This window comes from Pristis pectinata, chromosome 3 (assembly GCF_009764475.1).
Source record: "Pristis pectinata isolate sPriPec2 chromosome 3, sPriPec2.1.pri, whole genome shotgun sequence".
NCBI lineage: Eukaryota > Metazoa > Chordata > Chondrichthyes > Rhinopristiformes > Pristidae > Pristis > Pristis pectinata.
Window position 1 is genome coordinate 142,226,365 of NC_067407.1, and position 22,095 is coordinate 142,248,459.

The 22,095-nt window shown below is 46.8% G+C and overlaps 1 protein-coding gene across 6 annotated transcripts; it reads right to left on the reverse strand.

Moving 5' to 3' along the window:
* Nucleotides 1-4,239: 4,239 nt before the first annotated feature.
* Nucleotides 4,240-21,541, reverse strand: LOC127568697 (T-cell-specific guanine nucleotide triphosphate-binding protein 2-like). Of its 6 annotated transcripts, XM_052012746.1 has the most exons (4): nucleotides 21,476-21,541; nucleotides 20,922-21,063; nucleotides 16,271-16,510; nucleotides 4,240-8,946 (listed from the first exon to the last, which is right to left on the reverse strand). In XM_052012746.1, exon 4 carries the CDS (start codon nucleotides 8,898-8,900, stop codon nucleotides 8,076-8,078), a length of 825 nt encoding a protein of 274 aa, XP_051868706.1. In that variant the 5' UTR covers nucleotides 8,901-8,946; nucleotides 16,271-16,510; nucleotides 20,922-21,063; nucleotides 21,476-21,541; the 3' UTR covers nucleotides 4,240-8,075. The 6 variants fall into 6 exon arrangements, with proteins under 6 accessions (XP_051868706.1, XP_051868705.1, XP_051868712.1 ...); XM_052012745.1 differs by lacking the exon at nucleotides 16,271-16,510; XM_052012752.1 differs by lacking the exons at nucleotides 16,271-16,510; nucleotides 20,922-21,063 and having other exon boundaries at nucleotides 21,476-21,539.
* Between the last annotated feature and the right edge of the window lie 554 nt (nucleotides 21,542-22,095).

Consider the following 22,095-nt stretch of genomic DNA (forward strand, 5'->3'; position numbering starts at 1 on the left):
GTGGATTGCGCTGCCTGGGGTGGTGGTGGAGGCAGATACATTGGACAGATTCAAGAGTTTGTTGGATAGGCATATGGAGGAATGTGAGATAGAGGGATACGCGGGAGGAAAGGGTTAGATAGTGTGAGGGTCGTTTGATGGGCGGCAAATCATCGTGGGCCGAAGGGCCTGTTTTGTGCTGTATGGTTCTATGGTGGTTCTATGGTTCTTCCAAAATGAATGACCTCTCATTTACCCACATTGTCCATCTGCCAGACCCTTGCCCACTCAATTAACCTATCTGTAACTCTCTGCATACACTCTGCATTCTCTGCACAATTTGTTTTTCTACTCAATTTAGTGCCATCAGCAAACTTAGATACGCTACACTCGGTCCCCTGTTTGTAAATCATTAATGCACATCGTGAGCATTTGCGGGCCCAGCACTGACCCCTGCTACACACTGCTCACTACTGATTGCCAACCAGAGAAACATTTATTTATTCCAAATCTCTGCCTTCCATTAGTTAACCAATCCTCTATCCATGCGAATACATTGTCCCCAACTTCATGCATCCTTATCTCACAGATAAGTCTTTTACAGGCACCTTATCGAATGCCTTCCAGAAATCCAAGCAGACAACATCCACCAATATTCCCCTCTATCCACTGTGTTAATTACGTCCACAATGAACTCCAGTAAGTTTGTCAAACGGGACTGCCCTTCTTGAATCCATGCTGTGTCTTCCTGATGGAACATCTATCCAGATGTCTCACTATTTCTTCCTTAATGATAGCTTCAAGCATTTTCCCGACTACAGACTTTAATCTAACTGGCCTGTAGTTACTTGCCTTTTGCCTACATCATTTTTAAAATAATGGCGTGATATTTGTTGTCTTCCAATCTGCTGCGACCTACCCAGAGACCAGAGAATTTTGGTAAATTATCAGAATCGCTTCTACTACAACTTCCAACATTTCCTTCAGTATCCTGGGATGCATCCCATCAGGACCAGTGGACTTTTCTAACTTTAGGCCCACCAGTTTGCTCATCGCTGCTTCTTTAGTGATAGCGCTTTTATCGAGGTGCTTATCTCCCATCGCATCCATATGATCTCTCTTTGGCATGTTGGACGTGTCCGCTAAGGTGAAGATCAACACAAAATAGTTGTTCAAGGCCTCGCCTATCTCGACATTACCCGATATTAATTCCCCTTTCTCATATTCCAAGCGACCTACATTGACGCTTGCTACCTTTTTCCACTTTATATAATTATAAAAACATTTACTATTTGTTTTTATATTTTGTGCCAGTTTACTATCATAATCTATCTTCCCTTTGTCTGCCTCCATCCATCATTCACCTGCCTCTGTCTCCAAACTCCACCCCCACTCAGTTCCACTACCTGGCACCACCTGCCTGTGAATGTATACACCTCCTCCATCCAATGATCACCTCCGAATCCTTTATAGAACATAGAACATAGAACACTACAGCACAGTACAGGCCCTTGGGCCCACAGTGTTGTGCCAACATTTTATCCTGCTCTAAGATCTATCTAACACTTCCCTCCCACATAGCCCTCTATTTCTCTATCATTCATGTGGCTATCTAAAAGTTTCTTAGATGTCCCTAATGTATCTGCCCCCAAACCTCTGCCGGCAGTGCTTCCCATGCACCCACCACTCTCTGTGTAAAAAAAAATTACCACTGACATCCCCGTTAAACCTTCCTCCAATCACTCTAAAATTATGTCCCCTCGTGTTAGCCAGTGCCCTACTGGGAAAAAGTCTCTGACTGTCCACTCGATCTATGCCTCTTATCATCTTGTACACCTCTATCAACTCACTTCTCATGCTCCTCTCCAAAGAGAAAAACACGAGCTCGCTCAACCTATCCTCATAAGACACGCTCTCCAATACAGACAACATCCTCGCAAATCTCCTCTGTGCCCTCTCTAAAGCTTCCATATCCTTTATATAATGAGGCAACCAGAACTGAACACAATACACCAAGTGTGGTCTGACGAGAGCTCTATACAGCTGCAACATCACCTCGTGGCTCTTGAACTCAATACCCCGACTAATGAAGGCCAACACACTATACACCTTCTTAACAACCCTATCGACCTGCATGGGATCTATGGACATGGACCCCAAGATCCCTTTGTTCCTCCGTAGTGCTAAGGGTCGCGTTATTAACCTTGTATTCTGCCTTCAAATTCGATCTCCTGAACTGTATCGCTTCACAGTTATCCCGGTTTAACTCTATCTGCCACTTTCAGCCCAGGTCTGCTTTCTATCAATATCTTGTTGTAAACTACAGCAAACTTCTACACAATCCACTACACCACCAACCTTTGTATCATCAGCAAACTTTCTAACTCACCCTTCCACATCCTCATCCTTGTCATTTATAAAAATCACAAAGAGCAGGGGTCTCAGAACAGATCCCTGCTGAACAGCACGTATCACCGACCTCCAGGTAGAATACACTCCATTTACCACCACCCTCTGTCTTCTATGGGCGAGCCAATTCTGCATCCACACAGCCAGGTTTCCCTGGATCCCATGCCTCCTGACTTTCTGAATGACTCTTCCATGAGGAACCTTATCAAACGCCTTACAAAATGCATGTATCCCACATCCACTGCTCTACCTTGATCAATGTGCTTTGTTGCATCCTCAAAGAATGCAATCATGCTCGTTAGGAATGTCCTGCCCCTCTGAACTCCATGCTGACTGTTCCTAATCAGCCTGTGCTTCTCCAAATGTCCATAAATCCTGTCTCTAAGAATCTTCTCTGGTAATAGTCCCACCGCTGAATTAAGACTCACTGGTCTGAAATTCCCACTGTTTTCCCTACTCCCTTTCTTAAACAAAGGAACAATACTTGCTACCCTCCAATCATCTGGCTCTAGCCTGATGAGGACGCAAAGATCATCACCAAAGGCGCAGCAATCTCTTGTCTTCCATTGCTTTCGGTAATAACCTTGGATACATCCCATCCAGACCCACTGACCGATCTATCTTAATGTTTTTCAAAAGTTCCAGCACCTCCTCTTTCCTCACGTCGACATGCCCTAGCATATAAGCCTGTCGTATGCAATCCTCACAAACATCGTCCCTCTCTCTCTCTGGTAAATACTGAAGCAAAGTATTCATTAAGGACCTCCCTACCCCTTCCAACTCCAGGCACATGTTTCATCTTTTATCGTTGATCGATCCTACCCTCACTCTAGTCATCCTCCTATTCTTCACATATGTGTAGAACGCCTTGGGGTTTTCGTTGATCCTGCACGCCAAGCACTTTTCATGTCCCCTTCTAGCTCTACTAAATCCATTCTTAAGCTCCCTCCTGGCTACCTTGTAACTCCCAGAGCCCTGTCTGATCCTTGATTTCTAAACTTTATGTAAGCTTCTTTCTTCCTCTTGACAAGATATGCTACATCTCCTTTCAACCATGGTTCCTCACTCTACCATCCTTACCCTGCCTCAATGGGACAAACTTCAGAGCCCCCATGCAAGTATTCCTTGAACAGCTTCCACATTTCTGCTGTGTCTTCGCCAAGAACATCTGTTCCCAATTTACGCTACCGAGATCCTGCCCAATAGCATGATGATTCTCCCTCCCCCAGTTAAATACTCTCCCATATTATGTTTCCACTTGGGATCGTAAATTGGGAACAAATGTTCCTGGAGCTTACAAATGGACTTAGGAGAGCCAGAAGCGGGCATGAGAGGTCTTTGGTCATATCGTCTGCTCCTATCCCTCTCCAAGGCTATGGTAAAGGTCAATGAGTTATGGTCACTTCTGCCAAACTAGGTTAAACCTCCCCAACAGTTCTAGCAAAGCTGCCCGCAAGAATATTGGTCCCCCTTCAGTTCTCACTACTCCCCTTTACACTGGACACCTCGCCTCTCCACTCTCAGTCCTGACGCAACGATTCGATCCTAAAGGTCGACAGTTCCTTTCCTCCCACTGATGTTGATCGACCCACTGAGTTCCTCCAGCAGATTGCTTGTTGCTCATCATCAAATGAAGCAGCCCATGCCTCATGCAGCAAGACATGGATAACATTAGGGCACGTAACGTCCATGGCACATGTTACAGACTCAGTGAGAGAGAGAGAGAGTGAGAGAGTGAGAGAGTGAGAGAGAGAGAGAGAGTGAGAGAGTGAGAGAGTGAGAGAGTGAGAGAGAGAGAGAGAGAGAGAGAGAGAGGCGTGCTTACGTCAATAGAAGATAAAGGACGTAATGATGTTGTTGAAGAAGCAGAAGAAGAGAGAGAGAAGGGAGAGAGACACCAACCTGCTAGTTTTTCTCTATCAATGGATGAAAAACAATAACTGTCTGCCACTGAAATCCATGTATGGAAGTTGGAAGTAATCCGGTGGAGTTCACTTTGTTGCTGACCTGTAGAAGGAAACAGGTATTTGTGTGTGGACGACCACGATTCGGATGGTTTTCGGGGTGAGGAAGTCACTACCGAGTAAACACTGGAGTGTCGTTTGTGTTCCATCGTGGAACATTTGGATTTCGTAATTGCTCTCCCTATGTTCTCTACATCTACGTCTTATCTTCAGACAACAGTGGTTGTTGAAGAAGTCTTTGCTCATGTATCACCTTGTGGCTTGCGGAACTGAACTTTAAGAAATATTCCTGCACTTGGAGTTTGGGACTTTGCCACACACACACACGAAGAGTTTAGTTTTGGGGTTAATATTCAAGGTTTAACATTTTTTAATTCTAACATACCAACATTTTTACTTTTATTTTTCGTATTATCATAAGTAGTGATTAATAAAATAGTTTTTAACACTGAATCATGACTCAGTGTGTTTCGTTTGTTGCTGGTTCGTAACACACAATAGTGCCAGGAAATGTCCATTTCCCAGTAAGCCAGTGTCTAACGACTGACCTGTAACAGTTCGAGACATCACCACAACTGAATCCTCCTTCTGGTTCTTGTGTCCTCATGCAGCGCATGGCTGGATGTTGACAAGGGCTCGTCCCCTGCAGGCATTGCCTGCTTCATTTTCTGAGGAGTGTCAGCCAACATCCCCACTTCTGACTTTCTGATGGAAGGAAAGTCATTGCTGAAACAGTTGATGTTGGTTGTACTGAGGACACTGCCCTGAGACCCACTGGAGTGTTGTCCCTAGATCCATGGTGCTACCCTTGCTCCACCCCCATTGACGACCAGGTGTGTCAGGACTGAATAGCTCTCATATGATTTGTCCTTGCTCTGTCGGTTGCATGTTACCATTGGTTAGTGCACATGTAATCCTGTCTTGCATCTTTGTGAGGATGATGCTTCATGTATGTGTATGGCTGTTGTGAACCTGACAAATACACCTCACTGACCCAGTGTTGATCACTTGACCTGACGGTGATGGTCAGTGAGGGAGACACCGGGCGGTGAGGTTACAGATTCTGGAGGGAACCAGTTCTGCTGCTGCTTTCTCATGGAGGCTCAGGGTTCAGTCTCCGGATGTGTCAGATACCAACACGGTCAAGGACAGAACCATCCACGGCCAATGGATCTGTTAGGATGAGCTTAATCACTCATGCTGAGGACACAGTCCTTCAAAAGAGCTCTTCTGTTACTCCTGACACCAACGTTCCCCAGCAGGAGTGTGAATTCAGTGCACAGGGCTATCGAGCAGAATGAGGTATCTCACCATATAATGATAGGCCCTGTATGGTAACGAGAGTATTTAGAGCAACCAACTCCAATTCAGTCGATGACGATGTAATGTGTTACTTGCCTCCATTCTCCCTGTATCCTCTGCATTAAAGCCTCTGTGTTGTTGACCTGACTCTTGCCTCCTAAGCAAAACTTATGATCAGAGTTGTCTCGTTACACTGGAGAGGTGGATCCCTGCAGGTTAAAAGAATTCTTCCTTATTCACAAATAAGCAGAATGGACAGAGAGGTAGATGTTGGCTTTTGTCTGAAATTTAATCTTGATTCAAATGTGCATCAAAATCTAACAGAAAAAAAACACATTAAATTAGGCTGTGATGAAAAGTGATGTGCACGGTGACCTCCAGATTTGGATACTGGATCGAGAGATGGACGAAATAATTCAGGAGGATGAATTCAAATCGCAGTGGGGCTGAGGAATTTAAATTCAGTGAACGGAATGCATTGTAATTGAAGGCAGATCAGTGTGGGTGACCATGGATGTTCTTGGTTGTCAGCAAAACCCATCTGGCCGCCAGTTAGGAAGGAATCTTTTGATCTTCTGCACTCTGAACGGAGGAGCGAACAGTCTAAGGCAATAAATTCTGGCACTGGCAATGGTGCACATGCTGGAAATGAATGAAAGAATGCACACAGCAGTGGAACATAGAACTACCGTAGTGCTGGGATATTCGCACACATCAGGAGAGGACATTCAGCCCAACTGCCCTGAACTGGGCTCCATCCAACATGTCCAGTTCCAACTAAAGCTTGTTTTGATAACAATTGTGATGAACATTAAACTGTGCATTTCCCGCAGTTGCTTCTTTCTCCTGAACAATTCTGGGCACCAATAAAACACCAGGGCACCCTACTGTACCTCAGCTTCGATCAGTGCTGATGCACTGTGGTAGCAGGCACGGAACAGTGGGCAGGATGAAAGCGTTAACCAACTGCCGTATTTTGCACCGGACAGGGTTCGGGCTTCCACCGGAACAGAGGTGGCCAACAACGAGTAGGATATAGATGGTCTGACTCTGGGGTTTCAGATAATGGCGGCACCCTCCAGTGACCCTGTACCACATGAAAAACAGTGACAGAGAAACAAAGGACTGCAGATGCTGGAATCTAGATGAAAAACAAGATGATGCTGGAGAAACTCAGCAGCCCAGGCAGCATCCGTGGAGAAAAGCAGGCGGTCAATGTTTCGGGTCAGGACCCTTCTTCAAGACAGTGACAGTCCTGGTCAGGGGAAAGACAGTCAGCCCGAGGGTGGCCATTGCTGAGAAATTACAGCTCCATCCAATTGTGTTTCAGAGTGAACACACCCCCACTGCACCCAGCGACAACATTTCCCACAGATCGATGGGGAATGACCAACATTCCAACACTTTATCCGGACGTCAGGATCACAATCTTGAAACTACAAAAGCGTAATGTTGCAAGTGTTGGAAATCAAAAATGAAATCATCAAACGCTGGAAATACACAGCAGTTCAGAGGAAAGGATTGTCAGACAGGTGACAATCCGTCGGAAAGGAAGGCATTAAGCATCTACATCAGGATTACTCAATCAAAATTAAAGTGAGAGACATTCTGAAGCAAAGTGCTGCAGATGATGGAAATCTGAGATAAATCTGGAAGTGGTGGGACTGTTCAGTGGGTCAGGCAGCAAATGTGGGAAACACCTCCCGGACACGGGGGTAAGAGGCGTACATCGGCAGGGCGAGGGGGTAACAGGAATTCACCTGGGGACAGGGTATGGAAAAAACTTTGAGACAGTGTAATAGATACCAGGATGGTGTAACAAGGGCATGGCTTGGAACAGAGGTTCAGGAATATTCCTTGGGAGGGGTTAACAGAGATACTTCCAAGGGTATGGGAACAGGAATGCCCTTTTGTACAGGGAGTAACAAGGATAATCCTTGGACACGAGGTTAACGACAATATTTCTCGGGACAGGGGCACTGGAGATATTCCTGAGGACAAAGAGTGAACAAGAATATCCCAGGGGTCAGGTTAACATGGGCTGCCCTGTCTAAAGCCCGCGGTAACGTGCGCCATTACCAGGAGCTGCAGAAGCTGCTGCCTTGGCATTTCTCAGGACGATTTTAGCTGTTTCCACCATCAGATTCAGTGAATTGTTCAACATCTGGAGAGTGACCCCAAAGGACGTTGTCGCCCCATAGAGAGAGCCCAGAATGGGGACAAGGTCGAGGAATGGCTCGGCAGCTGTCAGCGCCAGCGCCACAGTGCTTCTCTGCAGCAACAGTATCACCTGCTCCCGGTTGATCTCCCCAAACACCCAGTCGTGCTCGGTACTTTTTCGCAGCTCCGCCACACTTGTCCCCACTCTCTGGGCCAGTTTGCCCAGAGACCTATCGTCCAGACCCAGGGTCTGCCGTATAGTCAGGATACCTGAGGCAATGAGGACCAGGTCACAGGCCAGGGACAAACCCGGCACGGGAACTGCACCGATAACCCCGAGCCGATGGCCAAAATCTGGATGAAACACCGCAGAGCATCGCGTTTACTCTCTATCGCAGCTTCGGATGTATTGGGGAGAGACACCAGGAATAGATTCTTCAGAGTCTCCGAGAGATTGGACACCACGTTCTCCTTTAACTTGGGGAAGTCGTACTCATCCAGGTCAAAGGCGGAACAGAGGAAAACGCGAGGGTCCTGTATCCCTGCCGCCTTCAGTGAGGAGATGCAGTTTTCCCTCACACGCTGGAACATTTTCTCCTGGTTGTAACCCTTCCTGTGGCTCTCCGACCTGACAGAGTCGTCGATCTTGGAGCGCACCAGGTAGAAGGGTTTACCCGCCTTCTTCAGCGCATTGGCTAGTAATTGGTCGTTCTCCGTGAACCTACATCCCGTCACAATGATGCCCAAATCATACTGCGAAAAGTTGGTCCTTTTCATGAACGTTTTCACTGGGAATTTTGGCGTGTTCAGTCCGGGGAAGTCATGATACTGAACGTTAGGGAGGGTGGGGTGGGAGTAGGGTGTTATTTCAGTGGTGGTCTCCACGCAGCCAGTTGGGGCAGCTCCTTCTTCATCCTCATTCAACCCGAGCAGAGCGTTGATCATGGTCGATTTACCAGACCCGGATTCACCCATCACGGAAATCCGAAGCTGCACGTTGGCGAACTCCTTGGCTTTTCTCTCGATAACCGATTGGAAGACCCTTCTCACCTTCACGGAGATAAGCATCTGCCAGATCCTTCGCATCTTGGGCTCTGTAGTACAGGTTGGATAGAACGCCAGCCATCGCTCACTGAAAGAGGAAAGTGTGTTTATTAGTTTGGGGAAGTGATTAATCGAAGGGACCCAGGGTGATCTCGTAAATTTCCTTTAAAATTGATTGGGAGTCAAACGATGGCTGTGGGGGGTCGGTTTTCTGATTGGAGACCTGTGGCTACTGGTGTTCCACAGGTTCCCTGCGTTTTGTCATCTACATTAACGATTTGCATGAGAATGTAGGGAACATGCTCTGTATGTTTGTAGCTGACGGCAACATTGGTGGTGTAGTTTACAGTGATAAAGGCTGTCTCAGATTACAGCAGGATCTAGATCTGCTTGGAAAGTGGGCCAAGAAATGGCAGATGGAATTTATGTCGAATATGTGCAAAGGAAAGAAGTGATGGGCAGTTCCCTGTAGTTGGTGCCACAGGTACACAGGGGAGTGAGAAAGCGCTTGGCACGCTTGCCTCAGTCGTGACATTGAGTACAAGAGTTGGTATGTCATATTACAGCTGCACAAGACGTTACTGAGACCACACCTGGAGTATTATGTGGAGTGCTGGCCACCCAGCTGTAGAAAGGATATGATAAGATTTGGATGAAAATGTAAATGGGCAGGTTAATAAATTTGCAGTCAATACAAATATTTGTGGATCGTGCAGAAGATTGCCAAAGGATACAGCTCAGTTTTCGATCAGTTGTAGATATGGGCAGAGAAATGGCAGATGGAGTTTAATCCGACCACGTTTGAGCTGCTGCACATTGGGAGATCAAATATCAAAAGACAGAGCACAATTCATGGCAGGATCCTCAACAGTTCTGATGTACGGAGGGATCTTGCTGTCAAGTCCATAGCTCCCTGAACGTGGCTGCACAGGTTGATAACGTGGTAAAGAAGATGCATGTCATGCTTGCCTTTATTAGTCGAGACAATGTGTTGAAGAGTCAGGAAATTATATTGCAGATATATAGAAGTCTGGTTAGTCTGTATCTGGTGGAATATTGCGTTCAGTTCTGGTCGCGCCATTATCGGAAGGATGTTGAGGCTATGGCGAGGGTACAGAAGAGGTTCAACAGGATGCTGCCTGGATCAGAGGGAACGTGCTATGAGGAAAGTTTGGACAAACGAGTTGTTTTATCTGCAGTGACGGAAGCTGGGGGGAGACAGGTTAAAAATTATATGAGAGGCATAGACATCCTGTATCTTTTTCACAGGGTCTAAATGTCTCATACTAGAGGGCATGAATTTAAAGGTAAGAAGGGGCAAGTTCAAATGAGATGTGCGGGAAGGGTTCCCCCCCCCCCCCCCCAACACACACAGAGTGGTGGGTGCTTGGAATGCGCTACCAGGGCTGGTGGTGGAAACAATTACAATAGAGGGATTTAAAAGGCTCATAGGTAGGCAGATTAATGTGCAGACAATGAAGGGATATGGTCATTGTGGAGGCAGATGGGATTAGGTTAGTTACCACCTGCTTTTTAAAATTGTGCCCCCCCCAGCTTCTTACCGCATATTCACTTCTAAACTTAAAACTATGTCCTGTGGTATTCAATTCCCCGACCCTGGAACAAAGACCACTCACCCTATCTACAGTATGTCCTTTATGACTTTAAGTTCCTCTATGAGATCACCCCTCAGTCTCACACGCTCCAAGGAGTTAGGGTCCAGCCTGTCTATCCCCTCCCTTTCACAGTCCCTCGAGACCTTATAAATTTTCTTTGCAGTCTTTCCAGTTTAAACGTATGCTTCCTATAACAGGGTGACCAGAAATGAATGCAATTCTCCAAGTGCGGCCTCACCAATGTCTTGTATAACTGCAACATGACCTGCCATATAGTCAATCCCCTGACTGTGAGGCAAATATGCCAAAAGCTGTCTTCACTGTCGACCTGTGACTCCACTTTAAGAGAGTTGTGCAACTCTACTCCAAGTACCCTCTGTTCTGCAACAGTACCCAGGCCCTTCCATTCAATGTACAGAAAGTCCTACCTTGATTTGTCCATCCAAAATGTAAAACTCCACGCTTATCCGAATTAAATTCTATTTGCCACTCCTCAGCCCACCTACACAACCGATCAAGATCTCGCAACAATTCATGCTGCATTTGCTACCCTCCAGCCTTCCGGCACCTCGCCAGAGGATCGTGATGTTGCAAATATCTCAGCAAGGGCTCCTGCAATTTCTTCTCGAGCTCCCCACAGTGGTGCTGACCAAACTAGGCCCATTTTCCCACATTTGGCCCATTTCCCTTTAAACCTTCCGATCCATGTAGTTATCCAAATGTCTTTCAAATGTTGTTAAATTATCTGTCTCAATCACTTCCTCTGGCAGCTCATTCCATAAATGCACCACCCTCTGCATGAGGTAGCCCCTCAGGACCTTTTCAACTTTCACCTTTAAAGCTATGTTCTTTTTATTCCCCTTCCCTGGGAAAACGACTCTGTGTTGGCCCGATCGACACCACTCATGACTTTATACACCTCTATAAGGCCATCCATCAATCTCCTACGTTTCAAAGCAATAAGTCCTAGCCTGCCCAAACTCTCCCTGCAGCTCCAGATCTTGGGTCCTGGCAGCATTCTCGTAAATTTTATCTGCAGCTTTCCAGTTTAACAATGTCTTTCCTATTACAAGGTGACCAAAATTGAACACAATACTCCAAGTGCAGTCTCACCAATGTCTTGTACAACTGCAACATAATCTCACAAGTTCTACACTCAATGTCCTGATTGAATGTTAGCATGCCAAATGCCTTCTTCACTACCCTGTCAACTTGCGACATTGCGTTTAGCAAACTGTGCATTTACACTCTTAGGTCTCTCAGTTTCACAACACTCACCAGCGTCTGACCGCTCATTATACAAGTCCTACCCTGGCTGGACTTCCCCAAATGCAACACTTCGCATTTATCCAAATTGAAAACCATTTGCCAAACCTGGACCCACTTCCCTACCTGATCAAGGTCCCCCCTGTAATTTTTGACAGCCTTCTTCACTATCTACGATACTGCCTATTTCGGTATCATCAATAAACTTACGTACATTCACATAAAAATCATTTATATAAATAACGAACAGAAAAGGTCCCGGCAGGACCCTTGTGACACATCATTAGTCACAGGACTCCAGTCAAGAAACAACCATTGACAATCAGAATCTGCTTCCTCCCAATGAGCCAATTGCAAATCCAATTAGCTCTCTCACTCTCTCTCCCTGGATCTCAGACAATCCAACCTTATAAATCATCCTGCTATGAAGGACCTTCTCAAAGACCTTGCTGAATTCCATATAGACAATGCCCACTGCCCTACCCTTATCTATCCTCTTGGTTACCTCTACGAAAAACTTAAGAAATTTGTCAGATATGATTTCCCATGCACAAAGCTCTGCTGACTATCCCTAATTTGACCTTGCATATCCAAATGTTGGCAGAATGTGCCCTCAGAATTCCTACCAGTAACTTACCCACCCATGTCAGACTCAACGGCCTGTAGTTCCCTGGCTTGTCTTTGCAGCCCTTCTTAAATACCGTACAACATCAGCCAGCATCCAGTATTATGAAACTTCACCTGTAGCTAATGATATCTCTGCAAGGGCCTCCACAATTTCTTCCCTAGCTTCCCACAAGGTCTAAGTGGTACGCTGTGAGGCCCTGGGGATATATCCATCTTAATGCACTTTAAGGCCTCCAATACCCCCTCCCTCGTAATTTGTGTGTGGTCCAAGACCTCACTCGGGTCCCTTATTTCCTTCGCATCCATCAATTCTTCACAGTAAGAACCGAGGAAAAATATTCATTACAAATCGGACCCATCTTCTGTGACTCCACACATGGATGGCCATGCCGATCTTTAAGGGCATCTCTTCTCTCCTGAACCACCCTTTTGCATTCAGTATACCCATGGAATAGCTTGGGATATTACTTAACCCTGCCTGCCAGATCCGCCTCGTACCCTCTTTTTGCCATCCTGATTTCCCTCTTAAGTGTTCTCCTACACTTCGTACAGTCAGCGAAGGATTCACTTATTCCCAATTGCCTGAACCCAATGTATGTTCCTTTTTTCCTCACCAGTCCCATATCTCTTGTCAGCCAGGGTTCACTAATCCTATCAGCCTTGCCCTTCACCCTAGGAAGAACATGCTGGCCCTAGACTCTTGATATCACACTTTGAAAAGTCTCCCACTTGCCGTTGGCCCTTTAATAGCAGGCTCACCCAATCGAGCTCTGCAAGGTTCCTCCTAATGCCCACATGATTGGCCTTGCCCCAATTTAGGACCAAACCCGTGGACCTGTCCTATCTTTTGCCATAAATATTTAAAAACGACTTGAAATATGGTCACTGGACACAAAGTGCTCCCCAACTGAGACATCAGTCACTTGTCCTATTTTCCCCCAAGAGGAGGTCCGGTATTGTACCCACTCCTTTTGGACCCTCTATATATTGATTTAGGAAACTTTCTTGGACACTAATACCCTAATAGCAGTCAGGAAGTGGACTATAATTTGTAGTTAGAAATAGAAAAAGCGTGTCAGAGTGACAACGTTAAGATAATTATGGGGGATTTTAACATGAAGATGTACTGGGACATCCAGCAAGGCAGTAGAACTCAGGAGAGTGAGTTTGTGGAATGTCTTCGGGACGGCTTTTTGGAGCAAATTGTTGATGAGCCCACCAAGGGATCGGCTGTTTTGGATTGGGTGCTGTGTAATGAACCGGAGGTGATTAGGGAACCAAAGGTAAAGGAACTGTTGGGAACCAGTGATCACAATATGATTTAGTTCAGTTTCAAATTTGAGAAGAATTTGATAACTGGTCTATCGATATTTCAGTGGAACAAAGGAAATTACAGTTTCATGAGAGAGGAGCTGGCCCAATTTGATTGGAAGAGTAAGTCAGCTGGACGGACGGCGGAGCAGAAATAGATGGAATTTCTACAAGAAATAAGGAAAATGCAGGATAGATATATTCCAAGAAAAAAGGTTTTGAATGAAAAAAAGGCACAAATGTGGATAACGAGAGAGGTGAAGGCGAAAGTAAAAGCAAAAGGGAGGGCGTACAAGGAAGCAAAAACTAGTGGGAAAACAGAAGACTGGGAAACTTTTAAAAACCTGCAGAAGGAAACCAAGAAGGTCATTAGGAAAGAAAAGATGAATTATGAAAGGAAGTTGGCAGATAATATTCGAAAGGATACCAAGAGTTTTGTTAAATATATAAGGAGTAAAAGAGAGACATGGGTTGATATAGAACCAATTGATAACGGTGCGGGAGAGATTATAATGGATGATAAAGAGATAGCAGAGGAACTAAATGAGTATTTTGCATCGGTCTTCACTGAGGAGGACATCAGCACTATACCGGATAGTCAGGGGTCTCAAGGAATGGAACTGAGTTCAGTTAAGATTACTAGAGAGAAGGTGCTAGGAAAACTAAATAAACTAAAGATTGATAAGTCTCCCAGACTCGATGAGGTGCATCCCCGGGTTCTGAAGGAGGTGGCTTTAGAGACAGCAGAGGCATTGGTGATAATTTTCCAGGAATCGATAGACTCTGGCATGGTTCCAGAGGACTGGAGGGTCGCAAATGTAGTTCCACTGTATAAGAACGGTGGGAGGCAGCATAAAGGAAATTACAGACCTATTAGTCTACGTCGGAGGTGGGAAAGTTATTAGAATCAATCCTCAAGGATGTGGTTATGGAATACCTAGAGGTGCAAGGCAAGATAGGTCCTAGCCAACATGGTTTCGTGAAGGGAAGATCCTGCCTGACCAACCTATTGGAGTTTTCTGAAGAACTCCCAGGTAGGGTGGACAAGGGAGAGGCGGTAGATGTTGTGTATTTAGACTTTCAAAAGACCTTCGACAAGGTGCCTCACAAGAGACTGATTAATAAGATGAGAGCTCATGGAATTACAGGTAGGATATTGGAATGGGTGGAGCATTGGCTGAAAGCAAAGGGTGGGAATAAAGTGATCCTGTTCTGGTTGGCTACCAGTTACTTGTGGTGTTCTGCAGGGGTCGGTGTTGGGGCCGCTTCTTTTTACCCTGTACATTAACGATTTGGATGATGGAGTAAATGATTTTGTGGCAACGTTTGCGGATGACATCAAGATAGGTGGAGGAGTAGAGGGTATTGAGGAGACAGGAAGGTTGCAGAGATACCTAGATAGTTTAGGAGAATGGACAAGGAAATGGCAGATGAAATACAATGTTGAGAAATGTACAGTAGTACACTTTGGAAACAGAAATAAACGGTCAGATTATTATCTAGAAGGAGAGAAAATTCAAAGTACATAAGTACATAGGGACTTGGGGGTACACATGCAGGATACCTTAAAGGTAAACCACCAGGTGGGATCGGTGGTAAAGAAAGCGAATGCTATGTTGGCATTCATTTCGAGAGGTATAATGTATAGAAGTAAGGAAGTGTTGATGAGGCTCTATGGGGCACTAGTGAGGCCTCATTTGGAATACTGTGCACAGTTTTGGGCCCCATATCTTAGGAAGGATGTGCTGATGTTGGAGAGGGTTCAGAGATTTATGAGGATGATCCCGGAATGAAAGGGCTTACGTATGATGAGCGTTTGTCGGCTCTTGGACTGTACTCACTGGAGTACAGAAGAATGAGAGGGGACCTCATAGAAACATTCAAAATGTTGAAAGGACTGGACAGAGTAGATGTGGCCAAGCTGTTTCCCTTGGTGGGTGAGTCCAGGACCAGAGGGCACAATGTTAGAATTAGAGGGTACAGGTTTAAAACAGATGAGGAGAAATTTCTTTAGCCATAGGGTAGTGAATTTCTGGAATTTCTTGCCACGTACAGCAGCGGAGGCCAGATCATTGGAGGCGTTTAAGGAGGAGATAGATAGATACCTAAATAGTCAAGGTATCAAAGGATATGGGGATAAGGCGGGAAATTGGGGTTAGAATAGCTTTTTTGCGCTCATGGTGCAGACTCTCGGCCCCCCCCCCCCCCACCATTTCTCTTGTTTTCTTTTTCCCCTTTTGTTTGGAGCAGACTCGATGGGCTGAATGGCCTACTTCTGCTCCCTTGTCTTGTGATCTTGTGTGATCTTGTGATCACATTTAACACACTCCACCCCATCCAACCCCTTTGCACTATTGGTGCCCCAGTCAATGTTGGGGAAGTAAAAGTCCTCCCACTAATATTTCCCTTTCATTCATATGACTATCTGCAATATCCCCACACATCTGCTCCTCTAATTTATTAAAGTGACCATGCTCTCCTTGTTTCCTTTTTAACAGAAAGACTCAATGATCCCACATGAATATCCTCTCCAAGCACTGTTATTATGCCCTCCCCATCAAAAGGCAACTCCATCTCTTCTCTTACCCGTACCTCTGTCACACCTGTAGCACTCTGTCCAAGTCGCACTGGCAATGCTTCCTGCCGGGATATTTGTCCCCCTCCAGTTCAGGTGCAACCCATCTTTCTTGTACAGGTGTCCTCTGCTCCAGAAGAGATTCCAATGATGCAAGAATCCGAATCTTTGCCACATGCACCCGATCCTCAGCCACTCATTCATCTGGCCTATATTACTATTCCTGCCATCACTGGCACATGGCACTGGGATTAATCCTAAAAACATTAACATTCACATCCTGATTTATCTTCTTTCTTAACTTCCGATGCTCACTCCGCAGGACCTCATCCCTTTTACCGCCAATGCCGTTTGTACCAATGTGTACAACAATGTCTGGTTGTTTGCCTCCCCCTTGACAATGTTCTGCAACTGCTCAGAGACATCCTCGAGGGAAGGACTATACCAGCACACCACTGCTCTAACTGCCACCTCAACTGCACTCAGTGTGAACGATAGAGTTAGAGATTCCTTACCTCTACCTCTGCTCAGCCTCCTCTCGCAGAAGCCTCACAAGCCAAAGCCTCAGCACTTACAATCAGACACTGGCCACCCTCACAATGACCACTCCAAAATGGGCACCCTTCTGTACTTACCTTGTTGTAATTGTCTGATGTGCCTCAGTATTTTCAATGCTCTTTTTTTTATCTCCAGGTTCTCCTTCGTGAACCTAGCTCAAAGGGACTGCTGACCTGCTGTTCCCGTGCTGCACTGCTCCACGTTCTATCTTCTAAATCCAACACAGATACCAACGGCTTACTTGGGAGGACTTGGGCAGTATCACCCACAAAGGGGACTACTGGGAGTCCCCACAACTGGCAATGGTGTCCCGAGTGCGGCTGACGGAACCGCGAGCGGCGCCCCGATGCGAAGTGGAACTTGGTCATGACTTCGCAGAAATGAGGGCTTCCGGGCCCCTGGTGTGCAGACAAAGGGAGACAAAAACAGAAAGGCAAGGGAGCTCCAGAAGCGGCAGAGGGGTCTACACGGAGGCTCCAGAACTGGCAGAGAGTGCAATTAGAGTGTCGGCAGTGCTGGTCGCAGATAACACGTTAGTTTCAAACCTGGGACAAACTGTGGTAAGGCTTTTGGCAAGCTGGCCTTCAGTCGGGACATTGAGCATAAAATTGGGAGGTCGAGTTACAGTTGTGTAGGATGTTGGTGAAGCTGCACTTGGAGTATTGTGTTCAGGTTTGGTCGCCCTGTTATTGGAAATGTGTTATTAAACAGGAAAGAGTGAAGAGAGGATTTACAATGATGTTGCCAGCATTTGAGGGACTGAGTTATAGGCAGAGGTTGAACGGACCAGGACTTTAATCCCGAGACTGTGAGAGGATTAGATAGAGGTGTTTAAAACGTGAGGGGCATAGATAGGGTAAATGCACTCAGTCTTTCCCAAAGTTGGGAATTCAAGAACCGGAGGGCAAAGAATTAAGCTGAGAGCGAAAGAATTAAAAGGAAATTGAGGGGCAAGTTTCTTTTTTACACAAAGGGTGGTGTCTGCATGCAATCAGCTGCCGGAGGATGTAGTTTAGCAGGTACAACAACAACTTTTAAAAGACAGCTGGACAGGTACGTCGATTGGAAAGTTTTAAAAGGCTAAACGTTGGCAAATGGAACGATCTTGGATTGGGCATATTGGTTGACATGGACTAGTTGGGCCGAAGTTCTTCTTTCCATGCTGCATTATGACCATTCCATATACTTTTTAGAGAGCGGAACAGCCGCAGGAGACTCCTGCATAACGTGCCTTCCCCGACTGCCGTCACCCATTTATCTGACTGAACCTGCCGTGTGACCACCTCCCTGAACGGTGTCCCTCGTGCGGTTCCCGGAACGAAGCGATGTGGAACTAGGTCATGCTCTCGCGCACATGAGGGAGTCCGGGCCCCCGGGCTGCAGAAAACGGGAGACAAAGACAGAAAGGCAACGGAGCTCCAGAATTTCAGAGGAGTCGACAGGGGAGGCCCCAGAACTGGCAGAGAGTACCACAGGGGAACAGCCAGCACAGAGAGAGGAATAACATGGTTGATCACATATATCCCGTAAGATTCAAATCTCGGACAAAGTTTGGGAATACTCAGTATATTTCTCCGAAACAAATACAAATATTATCAACTTACCAGTGAAGAGTTCGATTACCCGGACTGTGTCACGGCTGTTTAGAGAGCGGTCCAGCTGTGCTGCTGAGTGCTCTCAATACGGAATGAAACTAATTCTGGGCACTCCCTGAATAAGAATGAAATTATCCCAGGACACGCCCCCTGTTTGATGGGAGCTGTCACACTCCAACTGACTCAACTCCACTTCCCTCAAATTCAATCACCCCGACCAATCACCTCACCGTGTGTCCCGGGAGGGCCCCATGAAACCCCAACACTGCGCAGCAGGAGCCCACAGTGGACGAGATTCACCCACTGCCCAGACCAGCAGACGGAATCAGAGAGCGTCTGTACTGAGAAAAGTAAAACGAGCTCAGCGGGCGGAACAATTGGGAATGGCAACAGAACAGGTAAGGGAGCTTCCGTCATTGGGAGAGGTCCACAGTGGGCGACCCAGTACAAGGGAGATCCCAGCACAGAGGGAGGGGTCTACAGAGGAGGTTCCTGCACGGACTCAAGGGGTCTACAGGCAGAGGGGCAGATCCCAGCACACTGAGGGTGGTCTATAGGGGATATGCGGTTATGTTATGAGCTCAGGCAAACGACAGTCGTTTTGGGAATACTCAAACACTTCTCCAGAACCAGTACAGGAATGAACAGCTTTCTTTGACAGTGAGGAGCTCACAACTGGGACAGGTGTTCACAACTGCGTTTCCGGAACTGGGAGTCGAGGCACCGAGCAAAGTGAATCTAGATCATAGTTTTTCTGATCCAAGGGAATCCAGGACACTGTTGGTGCAGAACTACGGGGAACAAAGAACCCACAGAGGAGCTCCCAGAAGAGGAGTAGACATTGGCAGAGGAGTCTGTAGGGGAGGTCCGAGCACAATGAGAGTGTCTCCAGGGTTGGTCGCAGATAACACGTTAGTTTCAAACCTGGGACAAACGTTGAGCACACTCAGTAAATGTCTTCGAAACGAGTGCAAATACAACCTTACCTTGGAGGAGTCAATTTTATGGTGATTGGCGCCGCTGTTTACAGAACGGTCCAGAAGTGTTGCTTAGCGCTCCCAATCCGGAATGAAACCTTCCCTGCATATTCAGGTGTCTGTCATAAAGCATCTGAAACGCCACTATCGCATCTGCTTCCATCACCACCCTTGGCATCCCGTTCCAGACACCCACCTCTCTAAAACAAAACTTGCCCTACCACATCTTCTTTAATCTCCCCCCCCCCCCCCCCCCCCCCCTCACCTTCAGGGCATGTCCTCCAGTGCTGAAAAACTTTGCAGATATAAGCAACTGACCTTGGAGTTCATTTGTCCTCGCGCTCGCAATCCAGAATGAAACTAATTCCAGGCACTCCCTAAATAAGAGAGAAATTATTCCAGGACACGCCCCGTGTTTGATGGGGACTGTCACACTCCAACTGGCTCAGACCAACTTCCCCCAAATTAAATCAACCCGACCAATCTCCTGCTTCAAGCACTCGACGTATTACGTGGCATTTCAAGTCCTGCTATGAATATTGCATACGTGTTATGCGCGTCTCTGTTCCACCACCCTACTCATCCTCTGGGCGAACAAAATTCTCCTTGGAATCCCCTGCCACCTGCTCTTTGACCATGGACACCTCAGTTCATGGTAAAACTCTATATTACAACATAGAACACGAGAACACAGTACAGGCCCTTCGGCCCACAATGTTGTGCCGATATTCTGTTCTGCTCTAACATCTATATAGCCCTTCCCCCCACACATAACCCCCTACTTTTCTATCGTTCATGTGTCTAAGGGTCTCATCAATGTGCCTAATATATCTGCAACTGCTCAGAGACATCATCGACCCTGGCATCCGGGGGCAACACACCAGCCTGTTGTTTGTTTTGCAGCTACAGAATCACATGTCTGCACCCAGCTAGCAAACTCTCCTATCACTGTCGCTCTGTCTGACTAAACCCATTCCCGCTCAGCCTCTGAGTAGCTCACAGTGCCACAGACCTGTAGGTTGTGGCAACAATCTACCCCCTGTAAGATCATCGCCACAACGGTTTCCAAGGGAGTATACCTGTTGGTGAGGGGAATGGTCACAGGGGAGCCCTGCACTGTCCGCTTAATCCACGCCTTTCCTGGTTGTCACCTAGCTTCCTGCTGCCTGCGGCTCAGGCGTGACCAACTCAGTAAAACTCTTGTCCGTGTTGTTCTCGGTGTCGCGAATGATCCTGAGTGCATCCTACTCCAGTTCCTTAAGCCAGGAACTGCAGCTAGTTGCACTTCCCCAAAGCTCTAGGCACCAGGGACACTGGATGTTCCTTCATCATACAGAAGGACTATACCAGTATATCACTGCTCTAACTACCACCTCAACTGCACTCAGTGTGAACAATAGATTTAGAGAGACCTTACCTCTACCTCTGCTCAGCCTCCTCTCGCGGAAGACTCACAAGCCAAAGCCTCAGGACTTACACTCAGACACTGGCCCCTCTCACAATGGCCGCTCCAAAATGGACACCCTGCTGTACCTTACCTTCTTTTAATTAGCTGATGTGCCTCAGTTTTTTCAGTGCTCTTTATTTAATCTCCCGATTCTCCTTCTCGTTAACCTTGCTCAAACGGACTGCTGACTTGCTGTTCCCGTGCTGCACTGTTCCACGTTCTATCTGCAAAATCTAACACAGATACCAACAGCTTACTTGGGAGGACTTGGACAGTGTCACCACAGAGGAAACTACAGGGAGTTCACAAAACTGGTAATGGTGTTCCGAGTGCGGCTCCCGGAATCGGGAGCAGCGGCACGAAGCAAAGTGGAACTAGGTCATGATTTCGCAGAAATGAGGGAGTCCGGGCCCCCGGGCTGCACACAACCGGAGACAAAGACAGAAAGGCAAGGGGATCCAGAAGCGGCAGAGGGGTCTCCAGGGCAGGCCCCTCAACTGGCAGAAAGTACCACAGTGCAGCAGCCAGCACAGAGAGAGGGTCATCATGGTTGGTCACATATACGCCGTCAATTTCAAATCTCGGACAAAGTTTGGGAACACTCAGTATATTTCTCCGAAACAAATACAAATATTATCAACTTACCAGTGAAGAGTTCGATTACCCGGACTGTGTCACGGCTGTTTAGAGAGCGGTCCAGCGGTGTTGCTGAGTGCTCTCAATACGGAATGAAACTAATTCTGGGCACTCCCTGAATAAGAATGAAATTATCCCAGGACACGCCCCCTGTTTGATGGGGGCTGTCACACTCCAACTGACTCAACCCCACTTCCCTCAAATTCAATCACCCCGACCAATCACCTCACCGTGTGTCCCGGGAGGGCCCCATGAAACCCCAACACTGCGCAGTAGGAGCCCACAGTGGACGAGATTCACCCACTGCTCAGACCAGCAGAGGGAGGCAGAGAACGTCTGTACTGAGAAAAGTGAAACCAGACCAGAGGGCAGAACAATTGGGAACAGAAACAGAACAGTTTAGCGAGCTTCCGTCACTGGGAGAGGTCCACAGTAGGCGACCCAGTGAAGGACGGATCTCGGCAAAGATGTCGGAGTCTACAGAAGAGGTCCCTGCACGTAGTTAGGCGTCCACAGGCAGGCAGGCGGATCCCAGCACACTGATGGTGGTCTATAGAGGATATGCAGTTATTTTATGAGCTAGGGAAACGACAGTCATTTTAGGAATATTCAAGCACTTCTCCAAAATT